At 34.6% G+C, this 23,969-nt stretch overlaps 1 protein-coding gene across 1 annotated transcript in view; it reads left to right on the top strand.

Moving 5' to 3' along the window:
* LOC142353425 (neurexin-1b-like) overlaps nt 1-23,969 on the top strand; it is a 304,883-nt gene that overhangs the window by 88,898 nt on the left and 192,016 nt on the right. The window contains exons 4-5 of the mRNA XM_075405695.1: nt 10,525-10,829; nt 17,555-17,716. Of these exons, the coding sequence (XP_075261810.1) occupies nt 10,525-10,829; nt 17,555-17,716 (467 nt within the window). The remainder of the gene's footprint in view (nt 1-10,524; nt 10,830-17,554; nt 17,717-23,969) is intronic.

The following is a 23,969-nucleotide window of genomic DNA, read 5'->3' on the forward strand; positions in this document are numbered from 1 at the left end:
TATTTTTATTTAAATATCTAAATTTTCCCAAATTGTATCACAAAAACGACTTGCGTCTAAAACGTGCGGATTTTGTCTTGTTTGTCCAATCTTGATTGAATTTTGAATTAGTGTTGTTTATGCAAGAAAATTTTGAAGAGCAAAATGGCGTCTGTTAATGTTTTTTTCGATTCTAAGGAAACGACTCAAACAAAATTCCGGTTTCTTAGAGTTTTGGGTCCTGAAACATTGATGTAACAGTTTTGGACGCCAAATCAGTACTGAAAGCGTTTCCGAGTTGTGAAGTGACGAAAACAACGCAGGCAGCGTCTTTTTACTTTTCGGCCAGAACCGACTCTTCCTGTATTTAAAGGGAGAAAATTCTTCTTTATTTTTAAAATTGATTATAACCGACGTCTCTTACTTTTGTAATCGACGGCAAACGATTAAACCGACAAAAAAAACAAAAAGCTTTTGTTCGGTTTTTGTGAAGCAAAACCGACGAAAAGCGTTATTTTGTTGTTCAAAATTCGAAGAACATAATTTTTGTGAATGAACGGAAAGCACCCAGAAAGCGGCAGTTTTCATAGACATCTCAAAGCAAAGTTCTTATTTTTAATTGAAACCACACTACTAGATTGTCTATTCATTTTTGTCTAAAGATCAGAAGGATTATTGTCCGAACTTTGAAACAAATACTGGAATTATGGAATCACAGAGAGAAACTTGTGGCAGAAATAAGTGACTGATTAATTGATTCGACATTTGTTTCATGTTTCAATTTGATTTGTCAATCTTTCTCTTCTCTAACCTATTTTGATGCCTTTTCGAAATGCCGATTTTTCTTTCACACATTTTGGTACCAAATTTTTCACTATTTTTTTTTCTAAATTTTCGAAAAAAAATCCCTTCCTATTTTCTTGTTACTGTTTAATTACTGCAAATTTCTGAAACTAATGTATTTTTTTACACTTTTAAGAATCATAGATCAAAAGTTTCTGGATTTCATCATAAACTAGGGTCTTTGCCCTTATAGCCACCTCCCACCTTAGTGGTCATATAACGTATAGCCACCTCAATAATGGTAAACTTAGCTTAACGGGGGCCATACTTCTGAGGTGGGCGCTATAATGGGTCCACATCTTTTTTTTTCAAAAAAATGCCTAGCATTCTTTTATCTTTTTCAAAAAAATGCCCGGAAATGTTTTGTCCGGTTTAAATTTAGTTTCTTGTTCAAAAATGGGCTCCTATGCTTTTGAAACCCTGTATTTTATGCAACCCCAATTAGAGAGCATGCCATTACATAGTAAAAAAGTATTTAAAATTGTGTCAAATGAGCCTGGTGTATGCATATAATAGGAACCCACTAACCTGGTGGCACAAAGGCAAAACAATTTAAAACTGAAATTAAACCGAAATAGAACACCAAAAGTATGAAGGAATTGTAAAACTATCCAACTGGAAATGCTGATACACAAGTACAGACTTTTTGCCCTTTCGTCAATCAGGAATCTTTTAACAAATTAGATAGCATTTTTTATATTCGAAAACTTTCCAATTTTCAGAAATCAGAATAAACGGTTTATGAAGCTTTACAGTTTTCAAAAGTTTTTTATAAAAAGCATCTCTCCTCACGATTAATCTAGTTCTTTAATCAACTGTATCTTATCTTTTCTTATAATTTAAAAATTTGAAAACACGCGATAAGGAGGAAAAATGGGTCTTTCCCATATAACATCCCCCCCCCCCCAAACACTTACAATAAAGGAAAAAGTTTATGCAGCCTCAACGCTATCAACTAGTAGTGTTCTTGCCCATTTAACTGAGCATCGATTGTGAATTCTTCGGGGTTTTGGTATCATGCCTTTGAAGAAGGTCTGCAGCGCATAAAGAAGCAAAAATTGAACCATTCCAGAGTTTTTTCAAATAGAAAGAAAGAATTTACTGCAATACTGAGAGAAAATTTTGCATTCTGCACTTATTACATGACGTTTATATGGGAATTTTGGTGAATATTCTGTTCGTAGGTTCACAATTAGCAAAATCAGTGCAAATAAAGGTTCGCCTATGTTCGCTTGCAATCAACCGTCCTCCAAAAATAAACTAACAAACAGTAGCTAGCTTATAATACTTTTTTTGTAAAAAATTTGGAAAAGCAAAGATTAACAAAGGTGGGTTCCCATGTTGAGAATTTCATCGGATTCAAACATAATTGTCCGTTTTCGTCGGCTTTACTTTGCCAAAACTGATCAAAACCCTTACGTTTTTTTCGTCGTTTTGATTGTTTTTCGTCGGTATTTAAACGTAAGAACCGTCGGTTTTCGTCGGTTTTATACGTAAGAAGCGTCGGTTTTGTCGATTTTAAACGAAAAAAAAGGTCGATTATCGTTGGTTTTAAACGTACGAAGGGTCAGTTTTCGTCGGTTTCAAACGTACTAAAAATCGGGTTTTGACAAAAATTGGCTGATATAGTGTCAGAAGTATCTCAAGTTGAACTGAGAAAACCGACTTTTGAGATTTTCCAGTATGGTATTTCTTTCACCCTCCTCTTTTTTCATTCCGGACTTGGGATTGGCAGTGGCGGAGTGTTATAAAAATAACTATAAACTGAGCAGAGCAATGTTTGTTAAATGACCACAGCGGTGGGTCAATGGGAAAGACCCGAACACTTATTCAGCTATCTTTTGTGTTAGAAGCGTCAGAAAACGTGAACAAATCTAGATTAGAAGACTGGACTTTTTTTCATTTCACTTCATCAAAATGCTATGAGACCACCTCTTCTGGATTATGAATTTTTCCTCTCAATTCGTAGCCGTTGAAATCCCTGACCCAGAAAACGTTGACCAATATTGTATTGAACATCAAGACCCACGGAGTTATCATTCTATTTACGTGGTCCGAGGCATTTTTGAGTGTGCAGAAATTATGAGGGTGTGACTATTTGAAATGAGGCGGAATAATGTATAATATTTCGCTGACGTTTTTGTTTAAATCTGACGTTGCTTAAGTTTTTCGCACAGTTATGACAGTTTTTCGCGCAGTACAAGTTGATTTGCGGACAGTTTCCAGTTCCAGAGTACATCGCAATCGCTCGCTTGGGTTTGCATTATTTCGGTCAATGATGGTTGATGGATATTAGTTTTATTCGAAACCATTTTGTTAATGTGATATTACTCGCTCTGCGCCACGTTTTCAGCGCAACACTTCGTTTTTAAGATAATGTTTCTCTATCTCTTTTTCACACAGACCGTCTTTGTAAATGTCAGGACCATATATTGCCGCCGGAAAAACAATTGAGTTAAAGAGACGATACACAAATTAGAAATTTTTGCTCCGCGATTTGAATTTGTACACTCTGCTAATTCTGGGTTATCATTTTGTTGTAAACAAAGGGGATCGAAATAAATATGAAGCCTTACAATTTTCAAAAGGTTTTTATAAAAAGCATCACTACTCACGATTAATCTAGTTCTTTAATCAACTGTATCTTATCTTTTAGAAACTAAAAATTTTAAAACACACGATAAAGAGGGAAAAATGGGTCTTTCCCATATAACCCCCCACCCCCCAAACACATACAGTAAAGGAAAAAGTTTATGCAGCCTCAACGCTATCATCAACTAGTACTGTTCTTGCCCATTTAACCAAGCATCGATTGTGAATTCTGCGGGGTTTTGGTATCATGCCTTGGAAGAAGGTCTGCAGCGCATAAAGAAGCAAAAATTGAACCATTCCAGAAATTTTTTCTAGTAGAAATAAAGAATTTATTGCAATGCTGAGAGAAAAATTTTCACCCTGCACTTATTACATGACGTTTATATGGGAATTTTTGTCAATATTCTGTTCGTAGGTTCACAATTAGCAAAATCAGTGCAAATAAAGGTTCACCTATGTTTGCTTGCAATCAACCGTCCTCCAAAAATAAACTAACAAACAGTAGCTAGCTTATAAACTCCTTTTTTGTAAAAACTTTGGAAAAGCAAAGATTAACAAGGGTGGGTTCCCATCTTGAAATTTTCATCGGATTCAAACATAATTGTCGGTTTTTGTCGGCTTTACTTTGCCAAAACTGATCAAAACCCTTACGTTTTTTGCGTCGTTTTGGTTGTTTTTCGTCGGTATTTAAACGTAAGAAACGTCGGTTTTCGTCGGTTTTATACGTAAGAAGCGTCGGTTTTGTCAATTTTAAACGAAAAAAACGTCGATTCTCGTTGGTTTTAAACGTACGAAGGGTCAGTTTTCGTCGGTTTCAAACGTACTAAAAATCAGGTTTTGACAAAAATTGGCTGATATAGTGTCGGAAGTATCTCAATTTGAGCTGAGAAAACCGACGTTTGAGATTTTCCAGTATGGTATTTCTTTCACCCTCCTCTTTTTTCATTCCGGACTTGGGACCGGCAGTGGCAGAGTTTTATAAAAATAACTATAGAATTGAGCAGAGCAATTTTTGTTAAATGACCACAGCGGTGGGTTAATGGGAAAGACCCGAACACTTCTTCAGCTATCTTTTGTGTTAGAAGCGTCAGAAAACGGGAACAAATCCAGATTAGAAAACTGGACTTTTTTTCATTTCACTTCATCAAAATGCTATGAGACCACCTCTTCTGGATTATGAATTTTTCCTCTCAATTCGTAGCCGTTGAAATCCCTGACCCAGAAAACGTTGACCAATATTGTATTGAACATCAAGATCCACGGAGTTATCATTCTATTTACGTGGTCCGAGGCATTTTTGAGTGTGCAGAAATTATGAGGGTGTGACTATTTGAAATGAGGCAGAATAATGTATAATATTTCGCTGACATTTTTGTTTAAATCTGACGTTGCTTAAGTTTTTCGCACAGTTATGACAGTTTTTCGCGCAGTACAAGTTGATTTGCGGACAGTTTCCAGAGTACATCGCAATCGCTCGCTTGGGTTTGCATTATTTCGGTCAATGATGGTTGATGGATATTAGTTTCATTCGAAACCATTTTGTTAATGTGATATTACTCGCTCTGCGCCACGTTTTCAGCGCAACACTTCGTTTTTAAGATAATGTTTCTCTATCTCTTTTTCACACAGACCGTCTTTGTAAATGTCAGGACCATATATTGCCGCCGGAAAAACAATTGAGTTAAAGAGACGATACACAAATTAGAAATTTTTGCTCCGCGATTTGAATTTGTACACTCTGCTAATTCTGGGTTATCATTTTGTTGTAAACAAAGGGGATCGAAATAAATATGAAGCCTTACAATTTTCAAAAGGTTTTTATAAAAAGCATCACTACTCACGATTAATCTAGTTCTTTAATCAACTGTATCTTATCTTTTAGAAACTAAAAATTTTAAAACACACGATAAAGAGGGAAAAATGGGTCTTTCCCATATAACCCCCCACCCCCCAAACACATACAGTAAAGGAAAAAGTTTATGCAGCCTCAACGCTATCATCAACTAGTACTGTTCTTGCCCATTTAACCAAGCATCGATTGTGAATTCTGCGGGGTTTTGGTATCATGCCTTGGAAGAAGGTCTGCAGCGCATAAAGAAGCAAAAATTGAACCATTCCAGAAATTTTTTCTAGTAGAAATAAAGAATTTATTGCAATGCTGAGAGAAAAATTTTCACCCTGCACTTATTACATGACTTTTATATGGGAATTTTTGTCAATATTCTGTTCGTAGGTTCACAATTAGCAAAACCAGTGCAAATAAAGGTTCGCCTATGTTCGCTTGCAATCAACCGTCCTCCAAAAATAAACAAACAAACAGTAGCTAGCTTATAAACCTTTTTTGTAAAAACTTTGGAAAAGCAAAGATTGACAAGGGTGGGTTCCTATGTTGAGAATTTCATCGGATTCAAACATAATTGTCGGTTTTCGTCGGCTTTACTTTTCCAAAACTGATCAAAACCATTACGTTTTTTCGTCGTTTTGAGTTTTTCGTCGGTATTTAAACGTAAGAAACGTAGGTTTTCGTCCGTTTTATACGTAAGAAGCGTCGGTTTTGTCGATTTTAAACGAAAAAAACATCAATTCTCGTTGGTTTTAAACGTACGAAGGGTCGGTTTTCGTCGGTTTCAAACGTACTAAAAATCGGGTTTTGACAAAAATTGGCTGATATAGTGTCGGAAGTATCTCAAGTTGAGCTGAGAAAACCGACTTTTGAGATTTTCCAGTATGGTATTTCTTTCACCCTCCTCTTTTTTCATTCCGGACTTGGGATCGGCAGTGGCGGAGTTTTATAAAAATAACTATAAATTGAGCAGAGCAATGTTTGTTAAATGACCACAGCGGTGGGTTAATGGGAAAGACCCGAACACTTATTCAGCTATCTTTTGTGTTAGAAGCGTCAGAAAACGTGAACAAATCTAGATTAGAAGACTGGACTTTTTTTCATTTCACTTCATCAAAATGCTATGAGGCCACCTCTTCTGGATTATGAACTTTTCCTTTCAATTCGTAGCCGTTGAAATCCCTGACCCAGGAAACGTTGACCAATATTGTATTGAACATCAAGACCCACGGAGTTATCATTTTATTTACGTTGTCCCAGGCATTTTTGAGTGTGCAGAAATTATGAGGGTGTGACTATTTGAAATGAGGCGGAATAATGTATAATATTTTGCTGAAGTTTTTGTTTAAATCTGAAGATGCTTAAGTTTTTCGCCCACTTATGGCAGTTTTTCGCACAGTACAAGTTGATTTGCAGACAGTTTCCAGAGTACATCGCAATCACTCGCTTGGGTTTGCATTGTTTCGGTCAAAGATGGTTGATGGATATTAGTTTTATTCGAAACCTTTTTGTTAATTAATTGAGCAGACAGTTTCCCCCAGTACATCCTTATCACACATCTGTATTTGGTCTGTCTTTTGAACCATGCTCTCCAAAGGAAATCAGGTTTGAAGAGAATTTTTCGACATCTATTCTGTTTTGGCGCTGCAGCTTATTTGGCTTAAAACTTTCTCTGATAGACGAACGTTCTAATTTTTACATAGTAAAGTGCTCTATAACAACACAAATTGTAATTGGGTGCATAAAAACCATTGGGTATGCTTGTTGACTCTGTGCAAGCTTTTCTCACAAAAGACTTCCTTTTTCTGTTGTGCGATTGGTATACTTTATTTAGTAAAAATTTTTCCAAGGTATCCGGCAGTTTAATTGCTCAAATTTACAGCTAGATAGGAGAACGTGTTTTAGAATTTTACTTCTTCGTGTGATATTAAAGGTATTTTATCAAGCTGCTACGGGGCCGCTTCTGTTGAGTTTGGATTTTGCCTTGCAATCTGTTGCCGTTGAATTTCTTGACCTCGGAGTTGTTGAAGAAAATTGTACTGGATGTCAGGTCTCACTGAATTCTCTTTTTTATTATGTGTTCCAAGGCATTTTTTGAGTGCGCAAAAACTTTTTGAGTGAAGCATGGATATTTTGTAACTTATGGTTTCTTGATAAAGTTTATCATTAAATCTGAAGTTGCTTGAGTTATCCACCCACTAATGGCAGCGTTTCATGCAGGAGAATTTGATGTGAAGACAATCCCTAAAGTACATCGCTTTCACTCATTTGGGTTTGCATTGTTTAATTCCATCCTGGTTGATGGACATTAGTTTTACTAGATGCGCAGACTTAGAGGTTCTGCTCTGCAAGTTAAATTTCTACTGGCTGCTGTTTCTGCTTTATCATTTCATTCGGAAAAAGCACTTCGAATTAAATTTCACATTCCTATAAAAAATTGAATTTTTATTTCAAGGTCATTTTTTTTTAAAAAAGCTTTTTCAATCAAGTGATGATTGCGTAAAACTTCTGATGTGGTGTTATTTTTCAAAATGGTGCACAATACTGCATATGATCTTCTGCTAAATTAGTGACAGCCTTTCAGGTGGCGGAATATTTTGAGCTGGCAGTGTCCCTAGCATGTCTGTGCTTGGGTGGAGTCTTGCAGACTGCGCTGATTGGAAAACATTGATTTTACAGCAGTTTTCTTGAGTTCTATTCTGTTTTGGCCTAGCAGCTTAGTGAGCATGCAATTTTTAAGCCCCTAGACCCACTAGCTATTTTGTACATAGTAACGTGCTATATAACACTAAAAATTGTAATTGGGGGCATAAAAACCACTAAGTATAGTTGCTGACTTCAGGCAGGCTATTCTAATAAATAGCATCTATTTTCTGTAGAGTGACTTTGTTTGAATTCAATAAGTTTTTTGGAATAACCCTTCGTTTTTAAGTTTTTGTTTCTCTGACTCAGCTTGTCTGTGTAAATTTACAGAATGCACCGTTCTCCTGATCATTTTATTTTGTATCGAAATCTTTCGGCTTTGCACTTCCTCGCTCACAGAAGAAAATTGAATTGAACGTCAGATCCCAATGACAAATTTACAAATGGTATTTACAATGTCAATTATTTAAAGAATGTAGTTGTTTCATTTAATTAGTGAGTTTATAAAACTTTTTAATTGGCTGCATTTCGAAAAATGCTTAATAAAGTTCATGATCATCTGATAAAATAGTTATTCGCAAAATCACAAAACATCTGGACCACTCTTCTGTATTTTGGCGGAAAGGTGTACTTGCTCACACCGCACCAGCTTCTGCACAAAAAAAATATTTTCAACTTGCCTACAGAATCTTTGGTAACTTAATATCCGTTTATATAGTAATTTGAAATTTTCGCTCATGTCAAGTCTTCGTTTTCATGCTACTTTTAAAAATTCCCATTGTTAATACTTAAAATCATACAGCGATCTGTAAATTATGATTCGCATTCATTTCCTCGCCTCGTCTAAATTCATTACTGTTTTTTTTGCAGTTTGCTATTTTTTTGCTATCGGGCCTTGCAGGGTAATTAATGGTTTTATTCTTTAGTCGAAAGATCTGCAGAATTTTATTTCGGTTGTCTGGTCCGAGCGTCTATTTGAACAGAAGGGAGCATGTAATTTTCCGAGAATTGTTTCTGTTCACGTTGGTTTTCTATATAGTGAGAACTGTTGGTTTGATCAGTGGTTAATAAAAATGAGCTTTGATAAAATCCTCGGGAAACTTTATAACTTTTAATTTTTCCTAAATACCTGTTCGTGTCTTGCATAAGTTCTCATATCTTTAAATGATTCTTGTGTAGAAAGTTTTCGCGCAAATTTTGTGCTCTAAGCAATTGTTTTAAAACAGTGTTCAGTCAATGGAATATGATTGCTGTAAGTGAGACGGACCATTTAGCGTTTCTTTTTTTCTTTAGATCTATCCACTGTGTTTTAAGCGCCACCTTTGAAGTCGGACAGAGAAATATCAATTCTAATGCATTATAAACATTCTTTAGAGGGTTTGCTAAATGTTTCATTTATCTTTTTATAGCTTATTCAGGTAAATTTAGATTTGTTGTGCATCTTGGTTATTTGATCTCTAGACTGATTTCAATGCCCATAATTATCAGTTGTCGGTTTTTGAGACCGAGTTATATTTAAATTTATTTGAATCCTCTGATGCTTTCTTTTCAAAACATCTTCTCTTAATTGAATTGCCGTATCCTGTATCGAAACGGCATATTGTGTGTAATTTCATAAAATAAAGAAATCGATGGCATGATTATCTGAGTCCCTTACGCTTGCATGTGTTCTTAATTTTTTTGCATATAAACTACCAAATCATCACTAACTATGACTGATAGTACTGATATGTTTGATATAAATGGTTTTAAATCAGGTAGTGATAATCTAGAAAAATTATCGCAAATATTAGCTGACTAGAATACTAAATTTATCGGCATTATCTCCAAGTTACCGATTAAGGCGTCATTTTTGAAAAATAGGATGGAACTGTGTTGTTGGCAGGTAGATATCGATTTGTGCACTGTTTAGCAGTGCATTAATGTGAGCCAAATGGTATCCGAGTAGTTATTGAATAAGTCTAGATCTTAGTTTAATTTCAGAAAGTTGAAAAGGGAAAACGTGCACCGGATAGATGCACAGTAAACTGATCTATCATGATGCAGATATTTGAGGCTGGTATTGTTTGATAACAGTTCCACCCTAGTGCTCTTTTAAAAATTTTCGGCATTTCACATTATACCCCTCCACGATATTATATCCCCGTAACGATAATAATGTGCCGCAATTCCTGTAGAATTATCGCATTAAGCGGGTTCTAATTTGGCAAGAGCCAAAAATTATTATTCAGTAAAGGGCACTTTGTATTTTGGGATCATAAAAGTAGTAGGATTGTTTTAAATATCGTATTTAAATTTTGCATGTTTTGTCAATCAAAAAGGCATTAAACGATGAAAATTTTTGCAGCTGGAAAAGCGTCTGCTGAAAGAGCGCCTGCTCAATTATATGGGGACTACATATTAATACATCAACTGCGAGATCATTTTAATAGCTGCTGCTGCAGATCCTCAAAAGGGAAAAAAAGAGAAAAATATTTTTTATTGGTTGTGACTTGGCCAGCAAGAATGTAGATATTAGGCTAATTTTAATCTTTGAGATTTTTTATTACCTCAGATTTGAGCTTTGGCTCATGTAGTTTTCTTTTCTTAATGATCGACCTCTTGTTTGCAGCTGTGTTTTTCAGATGATATCCAAATAACCCTTCGTGGTAATCAGTTCATCTCATTCACGGTGCCTGAGAAATTGGAAGCTGAGGCGGAGATCATAACCGCTCGCTTTCGGACCTTCCAATCCAGTGGGCTCATTCTGTACGTCGGTGAAGATCCCTACACTCAGGGAGATTTCATCCAATTGGCTTTGAGAGATGGTGCCATATACTACAGTGTCAATTTGGGATCGGGAACTGGTGCTATAGCAATCAAACCAGGTAACGCAGAGTACAACGATGGAAAATGGCACAGCGTCATGGTTCAGCGGACAGGACAAAAAGTAGGAATAAATTCAGTAGTTATAGTATCAGACGTACAGGCCACCCTAACAAGAGGGCACCCTAACAATTAAGAGGCGGGAGTGGAACCATTGCGCCAAGTTTTATATTTTGTTGATTTATTTAGTACGAATTATATTGTTATTGTGTGTATATTAATATTATTTTAACACCACGTCCCTTTCAACATGCGTCCGTGTTGTTAGGGTGGTCTGTACTTCTGGTACTATAACTACTCAATTCTCTTCTAGTCTAATCTTACTTGAAGTTGTTAGAACGTTTGTTAGAGTTTAGAGTTCTCCGTCGATTATTGAAATCCAGTTTTGACTGAATCTTTGAGCTTCGCTATGGTGTGAATAAACCCTATGTTCATTGTGCCAGTTCACAGCATCTTTTGCGCGTTCCAAAACTTTTGTGTATTTTGTGAAAATTTGGATTTGAAAGAATTTTTTGACACCCATAGAGTATGTAATTTGCTGCAATGACGCCCTGGCCATAAACATTTGACTGATAGCATGCAGTAGGGAAATGCTTATATCTGCCGATATTCTCCTATTCCTTTTACCACCATCGGATATTACTACTCTTAGTGTGAAAAGGGATGGTAAAGAGAATCGAGGTTGAGTCTGCCCTCAGTTTACGGGCTTTCCTGCGGACTATTTCAAAACATGCAATAAATACTGATTCTTACAATGTCACGCGGAATCGTAAATTAACATTTGGCTCGCTTTTCGAAGCAGTTTCTCTCGCATTTTTGCTGTTTTTGGGGAAAGAATGGAGTTTAAGAGAGTTTTGATGCAAATATGGAATACCCCATTCAGGCTATTTTTGGCTAGCGGCTCATCTTTATTTCAATGTTACGGGAATCCTTATGACAAAATCTCGACTAAAGTTTAGGTTACGGTGCAGCAGCATGGGAAAGCGCTTGAGAAATCCAAATTTTGCAACCGGGGAATACAAATTTCACTCTCATTTCTAGTCAAACAAAAAGTAACCTTGATTTTTTTAGAACAATAATTGAGTAACATATTTATTAACTCTGTTCAATAATCAAAAGAAAAAGAAAGGAGAGGGCGCGCAAGATTTATACATTAAAAGTGTTTGTTGCTCGTCAGTTTTAGAAATAGAGTGCAAATAAGATGTTAAGAAAAACATGTTAAAATGTTTCATGCTTTGTTGTTAGATGAATGCAGAGTCATACTTCCATCTTTTGAAGTTGAAAGTTGCTCAATTCATTTGTTTTCCCGTAATTCTGACAATTTATGATATAGATCAAACAAGAATGAGTTTAGTTGATCAATACAGGTGGCTCTTAATTACTGTTCTTTTCAATACATTTTCTATACGAAGTTTAGAGCAATTAGCGTAAACATACTGGTTTTTGATGCAAAATTTTTGCCTGACTGCTTTGACTTTTCGAGTAAATCTTTCGCCCTTGACTTTTCCGTTTTGCGCGATTTAAATTTTTCTCTCATTCACAAGAGTCAGCAGCTGAACGCAAATGTTCACTACTGAAAGTCCAATGAAACGTGTTCCAAAAATGGTGTTTTTTAACTTTCAAGCTTATTAATGGTTATAGTGGTAGATCTATGCAATTTTTTGCTTAGCCGGTTTTTAGTCTGACACTTCTGACTTTTAGTTCCCAAATACGGGATAAACAGGTACCACCAAAGGGCATTTTAGTGTCCTAGAGCCTTTCGTCTTAATAGAATCTAAGTGAGCGTTTCACTGAAACGGTTTCGAAGACAAATTTATGGTGTTAAGGGTTGTTGTTAGGTTTGAACCCCACCCACCCTCCACTTCAACCATCGTCTCCCCATTAACTCCTGCCTTCACATCAGCCCCCCCCCCATTTCACCCCTCCCTCCCGATCCCACCACCAGAACATCGTTGCACCCCCAAAATCATTGTTGTCGACCCCCGTGCGCTCCCGCGCTCACCCCATGCCCCTTCAATTAAGCTAGCATCCCTCGGTCTTAGCTAGCTGCTGACAAAGCCAACCGCCCGTTAGTCATTTGAGCGCAATTGACCCGACGTTAGTCTGTTATTTTTTCATTGAAATTTTCTCCTCAATTGTCCCGTTCTTTTTTCATGCTGTCTTGTTCCTCTGGAAGTTATGTTTGAACGTCTTGATGTCAATTATCATTTTTATGCAGATGACACTTATCTATTTTATTTACCATGCATCGATAAATCAGGGGGCTTTTGATTTGATACTTACGACTCTGAAAAAGTGGTTCAGTGGTGCTAAGCTCAGATTAAACTCGAATAAAACTGAATACATGTTTATAAGTAGAAAGAATAGTTTAAATAGCGATATTGAACTTCCAGCAGATGCCAATGTTTCTAACAATGTTACTTTGTTGAGCTTCAACTTAGTTTCCAGACTTTCATATACGAAAGAATTTGTTTCTTTGTGCCGTAGATGTTATTATTTTCTGCGAAAATTTTATTCCATCAGAGATACAGTCGACAGAAAGTCGTTGATCGAGTTAGTTAGGGAAATGATTCTCTCGCGTCTAGATTACTGCAACTCACTGTTCTATGGACTACCTGTGGATATTATACAGAAATTACAGTGTATAATGAACTCAGCATGTCGTCTCATTTTTAGGCTATCACCTGGTTCACCAACCGCAAACTATATCAAAGAGCTTCATTGGTTACCCATGAAACAACGTCTCCTCTACAAAATTCTACTTTTTGGTCACCGTTTAGTTCACCATCCGTGGAAAATTCCGATGCATCTTGGCGCATTAGTTTTCCGAAATGATAAGGTGACTAGATGCCAATATGCGTACAATTTGAAGGTTCCTAATGTCACAACTGCATTTGGGCGGTGATCATTCAGTTTTGCTGGTGCTTTCGAATGGAATAAGTTGCCTTTTGAGATGAAACTAATACCCCATGAATTTTATTATCGCAAAAAACTGAAAAGCACTTGATTTTGAAAGCACTTGTTAGTTTGTAAATTGTGCGTAAATCTATAATAATAATAATAATAATAATAATAATAATAATAATAATAATTTGCCCACTTTAATTTTTTTTTCGATTTGACAAGGGTTCAGTTGATTTTTCTCTATTTAATATTTGTTTTCTGGCAGCCGTGTTCTGTTGTAGTTTTTTCTTGCTGCACATTTTTCTGGTAGCTGTGATGAAATTTTGTCAACGCAGATAATATAAGGTGAATTTCAAATAAAAATAGTAAAATAAGAGCCCAAAATTTTGAATTGCTTTATTGTTGCTGTTCTGATGCCAACTGGCCTTTTCAATGGTTTAATGTAGCTGTTTTGTAAGATTTTTGCTGTTAATTTTTCAGATTGTTCAGTACGTGTCGCTGTTTTCAGCTTACGAGGTACTTCTTTCATTTATGACGCTTAGTAAATTAAGGTGGCTCTCCTGTCCGCTTTTCAGAGTTTCAAGGGATAGTTTTTTTCACTTCTTAGTATGCCAGTGTTAAGTTTTCAAGTTTTAACTAACTGCAAATTACTGTGGAAATGATTATCTATACATAAACAAAAAACGTCGAAAATTCAAAGTTTTCGCTGATGTTACATAATTTAAAAATTTCGTTCCATCAAAAACATTTCCAAGGTGGTGATGATTTTTATACACAAATTTTTCTTTTCTCATCTTGCGACTTGACCAAACGACCTAATGAAGCACCTGCGTTGAGACATTTACTCCCAAGACATTTTGTGGAGCTTTTTTCAGTGATTTTTTGTGAATCATAAGCCTAAACTACTTTTTTTTAAATTTTTTCAAAAGCAATTTTTTATTCATATTCTTTATGGAGTTTCTTTCCCTGAAGTTTCTTTCCTTGAAGTTTCTTGTTTATGAATCTAAGAAACTATTTATTGCGTTTTTTCCGCTTTATTTTGCATAATCTTAATGCCCATCCAAAGTTTTTTTCTATAAATTGCTTTAAGCTTTCCAAAATTTGGATTTTTTTTTGCACTCATTGTTCTTGATAAATTTCTCCTTGTGTTGATTATGTCCTTATGGTTTCCAGATTTATTTTTACCTCGTTTTGTATTTCAATTAGGGCACCTAACTGCAGTAGAACTTCCTGTATTTTGTTTTCAACAACTCTTGCGAAGGCGTAAACAGAGAACGAGGAAACGTATCGAAATAGGGCGATATCATTACTCTCATATCAAGAAAATTTACAATGCCTCTCCATTGATAATTTCTTGTCTTGATAATTATATCGTCTTGATAATTTTAAACCGGCTTTCGAAATTCGCTATAGTCAATATATTATGAAAACTATTGTTCATAATTAATACTAAATGGACAATGGTGACTCAACTAAAAATAGTTTTTTATCGTTCTAATTTTTCATTAATTTGTTTTCAACTAAAGTTCTTAAAAACTGATATCTGGTATTTTGCGTCTGAATCTTTGAAGCGCCGTTTTCTAACTATCTACATGATCCTGAGTGAAAACTCCAATTGACAGTCTGAGAGCAAAACTGGTTAATTGAAAGGCGCTAGAAGTTTGAGATCAAAGGAAAGTATCCCGGGTTGAAGTTTCTTTGATTTCATAAAAGGATCATATATGATTTCATACTGTTTATACTTGATTTCTTAGTACGATCCTCGTATGAAAACAAAGAAATCATATATGTTAAGGAGTTTTAAGGAATAGTTTTTATCACTTCTTAGTATGCCAGGGTTAATATATCTGATTCAAGGTGCTTTTTTTGCCAATGTTTCAAGTAACCGACTGGAGTTTCAGGGGTTCAAGTGGCCCATTTCATTTGTTTGTTTGAATGAGAATGTTTTTCATCATTAATCAATTCTTTCGAGGGCTCAGATATGATTAAATTTTTAATTGACTGCACTTTTCAAATTTTAACTAACTGCAAATTACTGTGGAAATGAGTATCTATACATAAAGAAAAAACGTCGAAATTTCAAAGTTTTCGCTGAAGTTACATAATTTAAAAATTTCATTCCATCAAAAACATTTCCAAGGTGGTGATGAATTTTAAACACAATTTTTTTTTTATCATCTTGCGACTTGGCCAAACGACCTAATGAAGCACCTGCGTTGAGACATTTACTCCCAAGACATTTTGTGGAGCTTTTTTCTGTGATTTTTTTGTGAATCATAAGCTTCAACTTTTTTTTAAAATATTTTTTCAAAAGCAATTTTCTATTCATATTCTTTATGGAGTTTCTTTCCTTGAAGTTTCTTGTTTATGAATCTAAGAAACTATTTATTGAGTTTTTGCCGCTTTATTTTGCTTAATTTTAATGCCCATCCAAAGTTTTTGTCTGAAAATTGCTTTAAGCTTTCCAAAATTTGGAATTTTTTTGCACTCATTGTTCTTGATAAATTTCTCCTTGTGTTGATTATGTCCTTATGGTTTCCAGATTTATTTTTACCTCGTTTTGTATTTCAATTAGGGCACAATTTATCGAGCAAAGAGTAGTGATTAAACAGTGCAGGTAGAGAGTAAAGTTTAAACAAAACGCTCGATCTTACTTTTCTTGATGTGTTCAACTGATTGGGTGCGCGGGATAAATACTAGGACGGTAGTTTTTTGTCATCGTCTAGTTATTCTCAGTGATAAATTGTTGATCTAGTTGAAACTGCAGTAGAACTTCCTTTATTGTGTTTTCAACAACTCTTGCGAAGGTGTAAACAGAGAACGAGGAAACGTATCCAAATAGGGCGATATCATTACTCTCATATCAAGAAAATTTACAATGCGTCTCCGTTGATAATTTCTCGTCTTGATAATTATCTCGTCTTGATAATTTTAAACCGGCTTTCAAAATTCGCTATAGTCAATATATTATGAAAACTATTGTTCATAATTAATACTAAATGGACAACGGTGACTCATCTAAAAATAGTTTTTTATCGTTCTAATTTTTCATTAATTTGTTTTCTTATTATTTTTTCAACTAAAGTTCTTAAAAACTTCGATTTTCCGTCTTAATATTTGAAGAGCCGTTTTCTAACTATCTACATGATCCTGAGTGAAAACTCCAATTTACAGTCTGAAAGCAAAACTGCTTATTTGAAACGCGCTAGAAGTTTGATATCAAAGGAAAGTCTTCGGAAAGCGGAAATCAACATTTTAGAGCAAGTTTTTTTATTTTAAAAAGTTTGCTGATATATTTAAAACTTCGATTGCGCACTACCGATTCGTTATATGGTATGAAAATGCTCAAATTTGATTGGTTGAAAAATGTGGTGTAAAATTATTTATAGCTGGTCTCTGATAAATATTGCTCACTATTTATCCCTGCCTGCTGCAGTTCAGTTGCTTCAATAACTTCAAAAGCTTCCGTTTTACCGGACTCACGCTCGCAAAGCTCTCAAAAAAGCGCATTGAAAAAATTTTAAGATTTTACTAGAAATGTAAATGCAGCGATAAATCAGTCTTTTTGTAGCGAGTCTCACAAAGTTGAATTAAGCAAATGTTTCAAAACCTCACCGGACAGCATCCAAATGTCAAAGTTTAAAATTAAAACATGTAATTAAAAAGGATGAAATTGAGATAAAGCAAAGACGCTGCCATCAAAATGACCACATTGATTCTCAGTTGCATGTTTTTGGTCTTTTTCGAACGTTCGATTATTTCAACTTTATGGGACAGACTATATATCTTACCACTTGTCCACAGCACTGGAATAGCATTTTACAAGATAAGATAGAACGACAATAAAAAGATGAGAGTTATCATATATAGCAAAATTTGTTGTAGGTGAAAGTGACAGTGGATGACTACGTTCAGAAGAGTGTGCGGACAAGTGGCCTGTACAATTCTCTGGAACTGAGTGGCAAGTTCTTCGTGGGGGGCAAGGGACCCAGTGTCTTCGACAGAAGCTACACCGACTCCCCCAACTTCATCGGATGTCTATCGCACGTAAGTAAATTGTAATTTAATTTACGGACGACGTACGTGATTTTGTATACTAGGATCTATTCTATTTGCCCCCCCCCCCCAAAAAAAAGCTCAGTGGACATAGAATTTTTACGCCCCCAGGCGCACGTGCTCTTTTTTCCATAGTGACGTGCTATATAACAACGCATAAATTTTTTAATGGGGGGGGCATAAACGGTGCTGTAAAATTCATATAAACTTGCAATGTATGAATGAAACGTCGGCAATTTACAGCGAAGATATCTAGGATCTATTCTGTTTCACCCCCCCCCCAGTGTTTTTTATGACCCCCAGTTACAAATTCTTTGTTGTTATGTAGCACGTTACTGTGTGAAAAAATAGCATGTGCGTCTGGGGGTCATAAAAAATTTATGCTTACTAAGCTGGGGGGCCGAAACAGAATAGATCCGATATCTAATTAGCAAAGGAGATACATTAGCACTCAGTTGATAAAAGCCCTTAAAGCAGAAACGTTCATTGAGTCACTCAAACCATAATCAATATACAGACACGCATGTTATTTTGGGTCTTTCACATTACAGCCCCCCCCCCCCCCCCCACACACACACACACACACAATCATGGTAAATATACCATAATGGGTGGGTGGGGTGGTGGTGGTGGTGGTGGGGGGGGGGGGGGGGGGGTGAATTATTTCATGGGGCCCGTTGTTTTAGTGCCCTGTAATAAAGAAGTACTAACAAAACTATCCAATAATACTGTCAAACAATCAAGTGTCCAATTATAAGATCCAGTAGTAGATGAGAAGGTAAATCAAAGACCGAAATCATTTATGCTTATTAACTGAGGACACTACAAAACATCTTTTTAATACTCGATTTAGGAGTTTAAATAGACTCAAATTTAAGGTTCAAGGACCATATCGATCATGTTGAGCAAAATTGGTCCAGAGAATGTGATGTATCAAAATTGAGGCATTAGCTTCCTCGAAATCAGTAAATCAAGCTTTACTTTACAAATTTTCCCATTTTCATATTGCAAAAGAAAATGGTTAAATTGATTCACGTCAGAAAGAAACCAATTGTATGAGCTTTCGAAATTTGTGCTGAAATCCGTAAACAAGTAAACAGTTCTGTAATAAATTGTTTGGCTTCAACTCAAAACGACGCACTACAAGATGAACAGACTACAGATTGCTCAATGAGCTTTCCTTTAAGAAAAAAGCTGAACAATTCTCTCTGAAGTACCGGCTAACAAAGCTGTGTAACATTTTGAACCAAAGTAACCAATAAAACCCGAGCTTGATTCAGATGAGTCGAAACAAGCAACTTCATTCTATAATGATTGTTCCGACCCCTCTTGAGGGGGGAGGAACTATATACTCAAATGGGTTTTTTTTTGTTCAGACATTTTTTGCCGATCGTTATATTCATCGTAGAGAGTTGAGACTGGTATCATAAGAAAGCTCGTCCAGCGTAGAATATGGAATTTAAAAGATTTTTTTTATTTTCGTTTTTTACAGGGAGTTATCGAGGTTTAAACTTCTGAGAAAAGTAGAGTGAATTCCGTTGTTTTTATTCACATTTTCCTGAATGTTTGCCTAAATTTTCGCCAATTTTGCTAAAATTTGTCAAAGTTTTTAAGAACAATTCTGTTTATTTTATTTTTAAAGACAAAAAGGTACTGTTGATTATTTTGATTTAATTTTTTTGTCAAAACTTTGGGCTAACTTTTTCAAAATTCATCTTTTTTCATCAAAGCCTTCTTTAGTCCACTTTGATTAAATTTGCCGGAAGTAAACCCCCCAAACAACACTAATACAATCTTTTTGGACTCAAAAGGGGTCTATTCGTACTTCAAATTCTGCTGAGAGTGCTCTATGATTATAATTTGGCCGTTTTTTGCTAACTTTACTCGTTGATTATCAATACCGCAGAACTTATTTTTGAGTTTTTAACTAACAAGTTATCTGTATCTGTAACATACGAAAAATTAAGTGTTCCTATTGGATGATAAGCATTAGCAGGGCTAATTTTGAACCAACTTTGGACTGTTACAATCCAAAAACAATTCGGATTGTAATCAGTTTGTCACATTATCACATTATTTACAATTCTCATATCACATTATTGGCGTTCAAAATAAGGTACAATTGAGGAAAGATATAGATTATCGTTTTTACGGCTTGGACAGTTCTTTTTTTAAGAATTTAATTGAATTTTTTGTTTTTGTCTTTATCGGTCGTTTTCACTTTGTCAATTTAGTCTCATGAAATTTCCTGTATAATGACAGGTTTTATTGGCTTTTCAAAGACAAATAGATGAACCGATATTCTGATATTAGTAGATAGCTGATGTTTTTTATGACTTTGAAAACAATTGTTTTCGAAAATAAAAAACTTTTTTACTTCTCAATTTTGGTTTTGTCTTTCTTTACCTAGTCTCGTTAATTACAGGTCAAATATGACATTATTAGTGTCAGGGGAAGTTGTCAAAAATGATTGGTGTCACTATAATTTTTTAAAAAGATTTGGTTATGACCTTACTGGCTTCGATACCGGTTTTTTACAAAAAGATATGAGTTGATTTGATTTTTGTCATATTTGACGTTCTTTTTGTGAGAGCATGACAAATTCCGGATAATTGCAGGTCTCAGTGGATTCCATTTGGGTGAATAAATGAACCTGTTTAATTTTTTTTCTGTAATCAATAGCTTTCATGGCTTTCGATGTACTTTTGTTTCGAAAAAAATTAATAGTATTGCTTACATTTGCTCCTTTTTTTCTTTTTTGTCTACTTGTTACCTAATCTGATTGATGAAAGACCGCATACTACATTATTAGAGTTTGAAGATTGTTTAGTTGAACTAATTTTAGGGCCAAAATATGGCTTTGCGGCTTCGACAGCGTTTTCTGGCAAGTTTTAATTGAATTTTTGTTTGTTGTCTTTTTTTTCTTATTAGCCACATAAAAAATTGAATAAAGACAGGTCTTAATGTTTTTTTATAGAAGCTTCAGTAATCATAAACTTTTGGGATATTTTACTTGATTTCTAATGGTTTTCATTACTTTATAGTCAATTGTTTTAAAAAAAATAAGCTAACTTTTTTTACTTTACTGTTTTTGTTCTTTTTGTCCAATTGCTACCAAACGTTTTGATGAACCGGTCCCATATCTTTTCCGGTGATTTATATGTTATTTTGTTTTGTATTAGTTTTATCTGACGGTATGTTGATTTCGTTATTAAATTTTGTTTTTTAAAACGGACATAAATTTTTTGATGTAATTAATGCTTGTTGTTGTTTGATTTTGCTGTCCGTCTTAACTCGCCTCCTTATTGGCATATCTCAACGATCTAATGCATCATTTTTACTCCGCTAAGTTATTTGCTTTGGAGGCTATTTTTTTGTTCATACACCTTTTTTTTGAAAAAATGCTTGGGTTTTTTTTAGTTTTTTTGTTCGTTTTTGGGTTTTTTGGGATTCCCAAAAATAATTTTTGGGTTTTTCTATCTGTTACTCATTTGGTAGACAATTGTGCCAAAATTGTGGATGAGCGCGGTCGGTACCTTACGTGCGATCGCACATTATCGAGCCTCCTTGTTTGAATATCTACTCATATCTACTCCAAAATCGTCATATCGCGATCTCTGTTTTTAAATTGTTATCGGTTGCTATATATTATGGTTGATTAATGGGAAGGTTTGTACAAATTTCATATTTGTCCGCTAATTATATAGAGTATTGTAGAATGCACCGCTGATTAAAATCAATTTTTAAATCATTTTTATTGTCTTAGTTTGGCCTATGAATCAATCCAGTATTAGATTACTCGATACGTTGAAAAGACGCAGTCTTGCATACAATCAGTTTATCGATTACTCCATTCATTTTCGTGATTTTTATATCCATTAATTTTGCAATACGAGCAAAGCTGTTCCTTAATGCTGTGAATATCAACTAATACGAGTAAACGAAATCGGAATCAGAAAATAATGGTACCCACTGTCCTAATTGCAATCCTCTAATTACGCTTGATATCGAAAAGCGTTAGTCAGTCTAATATACTTCTAGAAATTGTGACTCATTTATTTTATTGTTCCGACCCCTCTTGAGGGGGTAGGAACTATATACTCAAATGGGTTTTTTATCAGACAATTTCGGCCGATCGATATATTCATCGTAGTGAGTTGTGAGTGGTATCATTAGAAATCTCGTCCAACTTAGAATATGGAATGATTTTTTTATTTTTTTACTGGGATTTATCGAGGTTTAAACTTGTGAGAAAAGTAGAGTGAATTCCGTTGTTTTTATTCACATTTTCCTGAATTTTTGACTAAAATTTTGTCAATTTTGCTAAAATTTGTTAATTTTTTTTCAAAAAAGGGCGGTTGATTTTGTTTTTAAAGACAAAAAAATATCGTCAAGTATTTTTTATTTATTTTCAATTAATTTTTTTAATATTAATTAACGAACAGAACATTTCAAATCAAAGCTCAGAAGTGTTAACTCTAATTGGCTGCCTATGCAGCTCCAAATAAATGCGTCTAGTTTTTTACTTGAAAGCTTGTGTTTGTTTTGACTTTTTAATGATGTTTGATTTTTAAATAAATAATGGCTTATATTAGTTTTTTTTAGTTTGGTCAACTTGTAGCTTAGTGTCAGCAAAGAAAGAATGCTTCTTCTTTCTGCTGATTTAAAATTTTATCTCTATTGCGGTTTTACGCCTTAAGTTATGGTTTTCTGGCTTTGATACTACTAGATTTCACATTTTTTTAAAACTTTTTACGTGTTTGCCCATTTTTCAGGTTTTTCTAGTTTTCTCACCTTATCACTTTTTTGACAGTTCATATATCACAATATTGGCGTTCAAAATAAGTCACAATTGGTAATATTAAAATCCTTAAAGACATAGATTATTTATTTTCTAACTGATTTTTTTAAGTTTAATTGATTTTTTTAATTTTGGGTTTAACTGTCGTTTTTACTTTGTCTTTTTAGTCTCATGAAATTTACTGTATAATGACAGGTTTCACTGTCTTTTCATGGAACCATTGAGCGAATGTTCTGATATTAGTAGATAGCTGATGGCTTTCATGACTTTGAAAACAATTGTTTTCCAAAATAAAAATATACACTTTAACTTCGCAATTTTGTCCCTTTTATTGTCTATTTGTTACCTAGTCGCGTCAATTACAGATCAATTATGACACTATTGGTGTCAAGGAAATGTGTTTGAAGGAATTGGTGTTACAAAATCTAATGTTTCTAGAGTTCGTTATGACTTTACTGGCTTCGACACGAATTTTTTTTAAAGAAAAATATAAATTAATTTTTGATTTTTGTAATAATTGACGTTATTTTTGTAGCCGTAAGACATATTCTCGATAATTGCAGGTCTCAAGGGCTTGTTTTGGACTAATATAGGAACCTATTTTATATTTTCTTTTTGTAATTAATGGTTTTCATGACTTTGGAATTTTTTTCGAAAAAAAAGTATTCTTTAATTTTGCTTTTTTTCTTTTTTGTCTACTTGTTACCTAGTCTCATTAATGAGAGGTTACATACTACATTATCGGTGTTCGAAGAAGGTCCAATCGTACATATTTTGAGGGCCAACATTTGGCTTTACGGCTTCGAAAGCGTTTTCTGGCAAGTTTTTTATTTGATTTTTTGTTTGTTGTCTATTTTTGTTTGTTTTTGTAACCGCATAAAAAATTGAATACCGACAGGTCTTAATGCCATTCTATGGAAGTATTGGCAATTGTAAACCTATGGGATTTAAATTGATTTCTAATGGTTTTCATTACTTTGAAATTAATTGTTTTTTTTTTAAAAAATAAGCTTATTTTACTCTTTTGGTTCTCTATTATCTAATTGTTAACAAGCCTTTTTTGGACTGGTCCTATGTCTTTTCTGGTGAATTACAAGTTATTTTTTTAGTTTCAATTTTTTGATGTAATTAATGTTTGTTGTTGTTGTTTGATTTTGCTGTTTGTCTTGACTGGCTTTCTTGATATTAGCATATCTCATCAATCTAATGCCTCATTTGTTACTCCCATGAGTTATTTGCTTTGGAGGCTATCTTTTCTTTTACACACCAATTTTTTTTGAAAAATACTTGATTTTTTGGGTTTTTCTATCTCTTCCTCATTTGGTAGACAATTATGTCAAAATTGTGGATGAGCGAGGTCGGAACCTTATGTGCGATTGCATATTACCGAGCCGCCTTGTTATTTTATACTCGCACTACTCTGATGAAACTAGAACCCAAGTC

This window comes from Convolutriloba macropyga, chromosome 1 (assembly GCF_964194025.1).
Source record: "Convolutriloba macropyga chromosome 1, txConMacr16.3, whole genome shotgun sequence".
Lineage (NCBI taxonomy): Eukaryota > Metazoa > Xenacoelomorpha > Acoela > Convolutidae > Convolutriloba > Convolutriloba macropyga.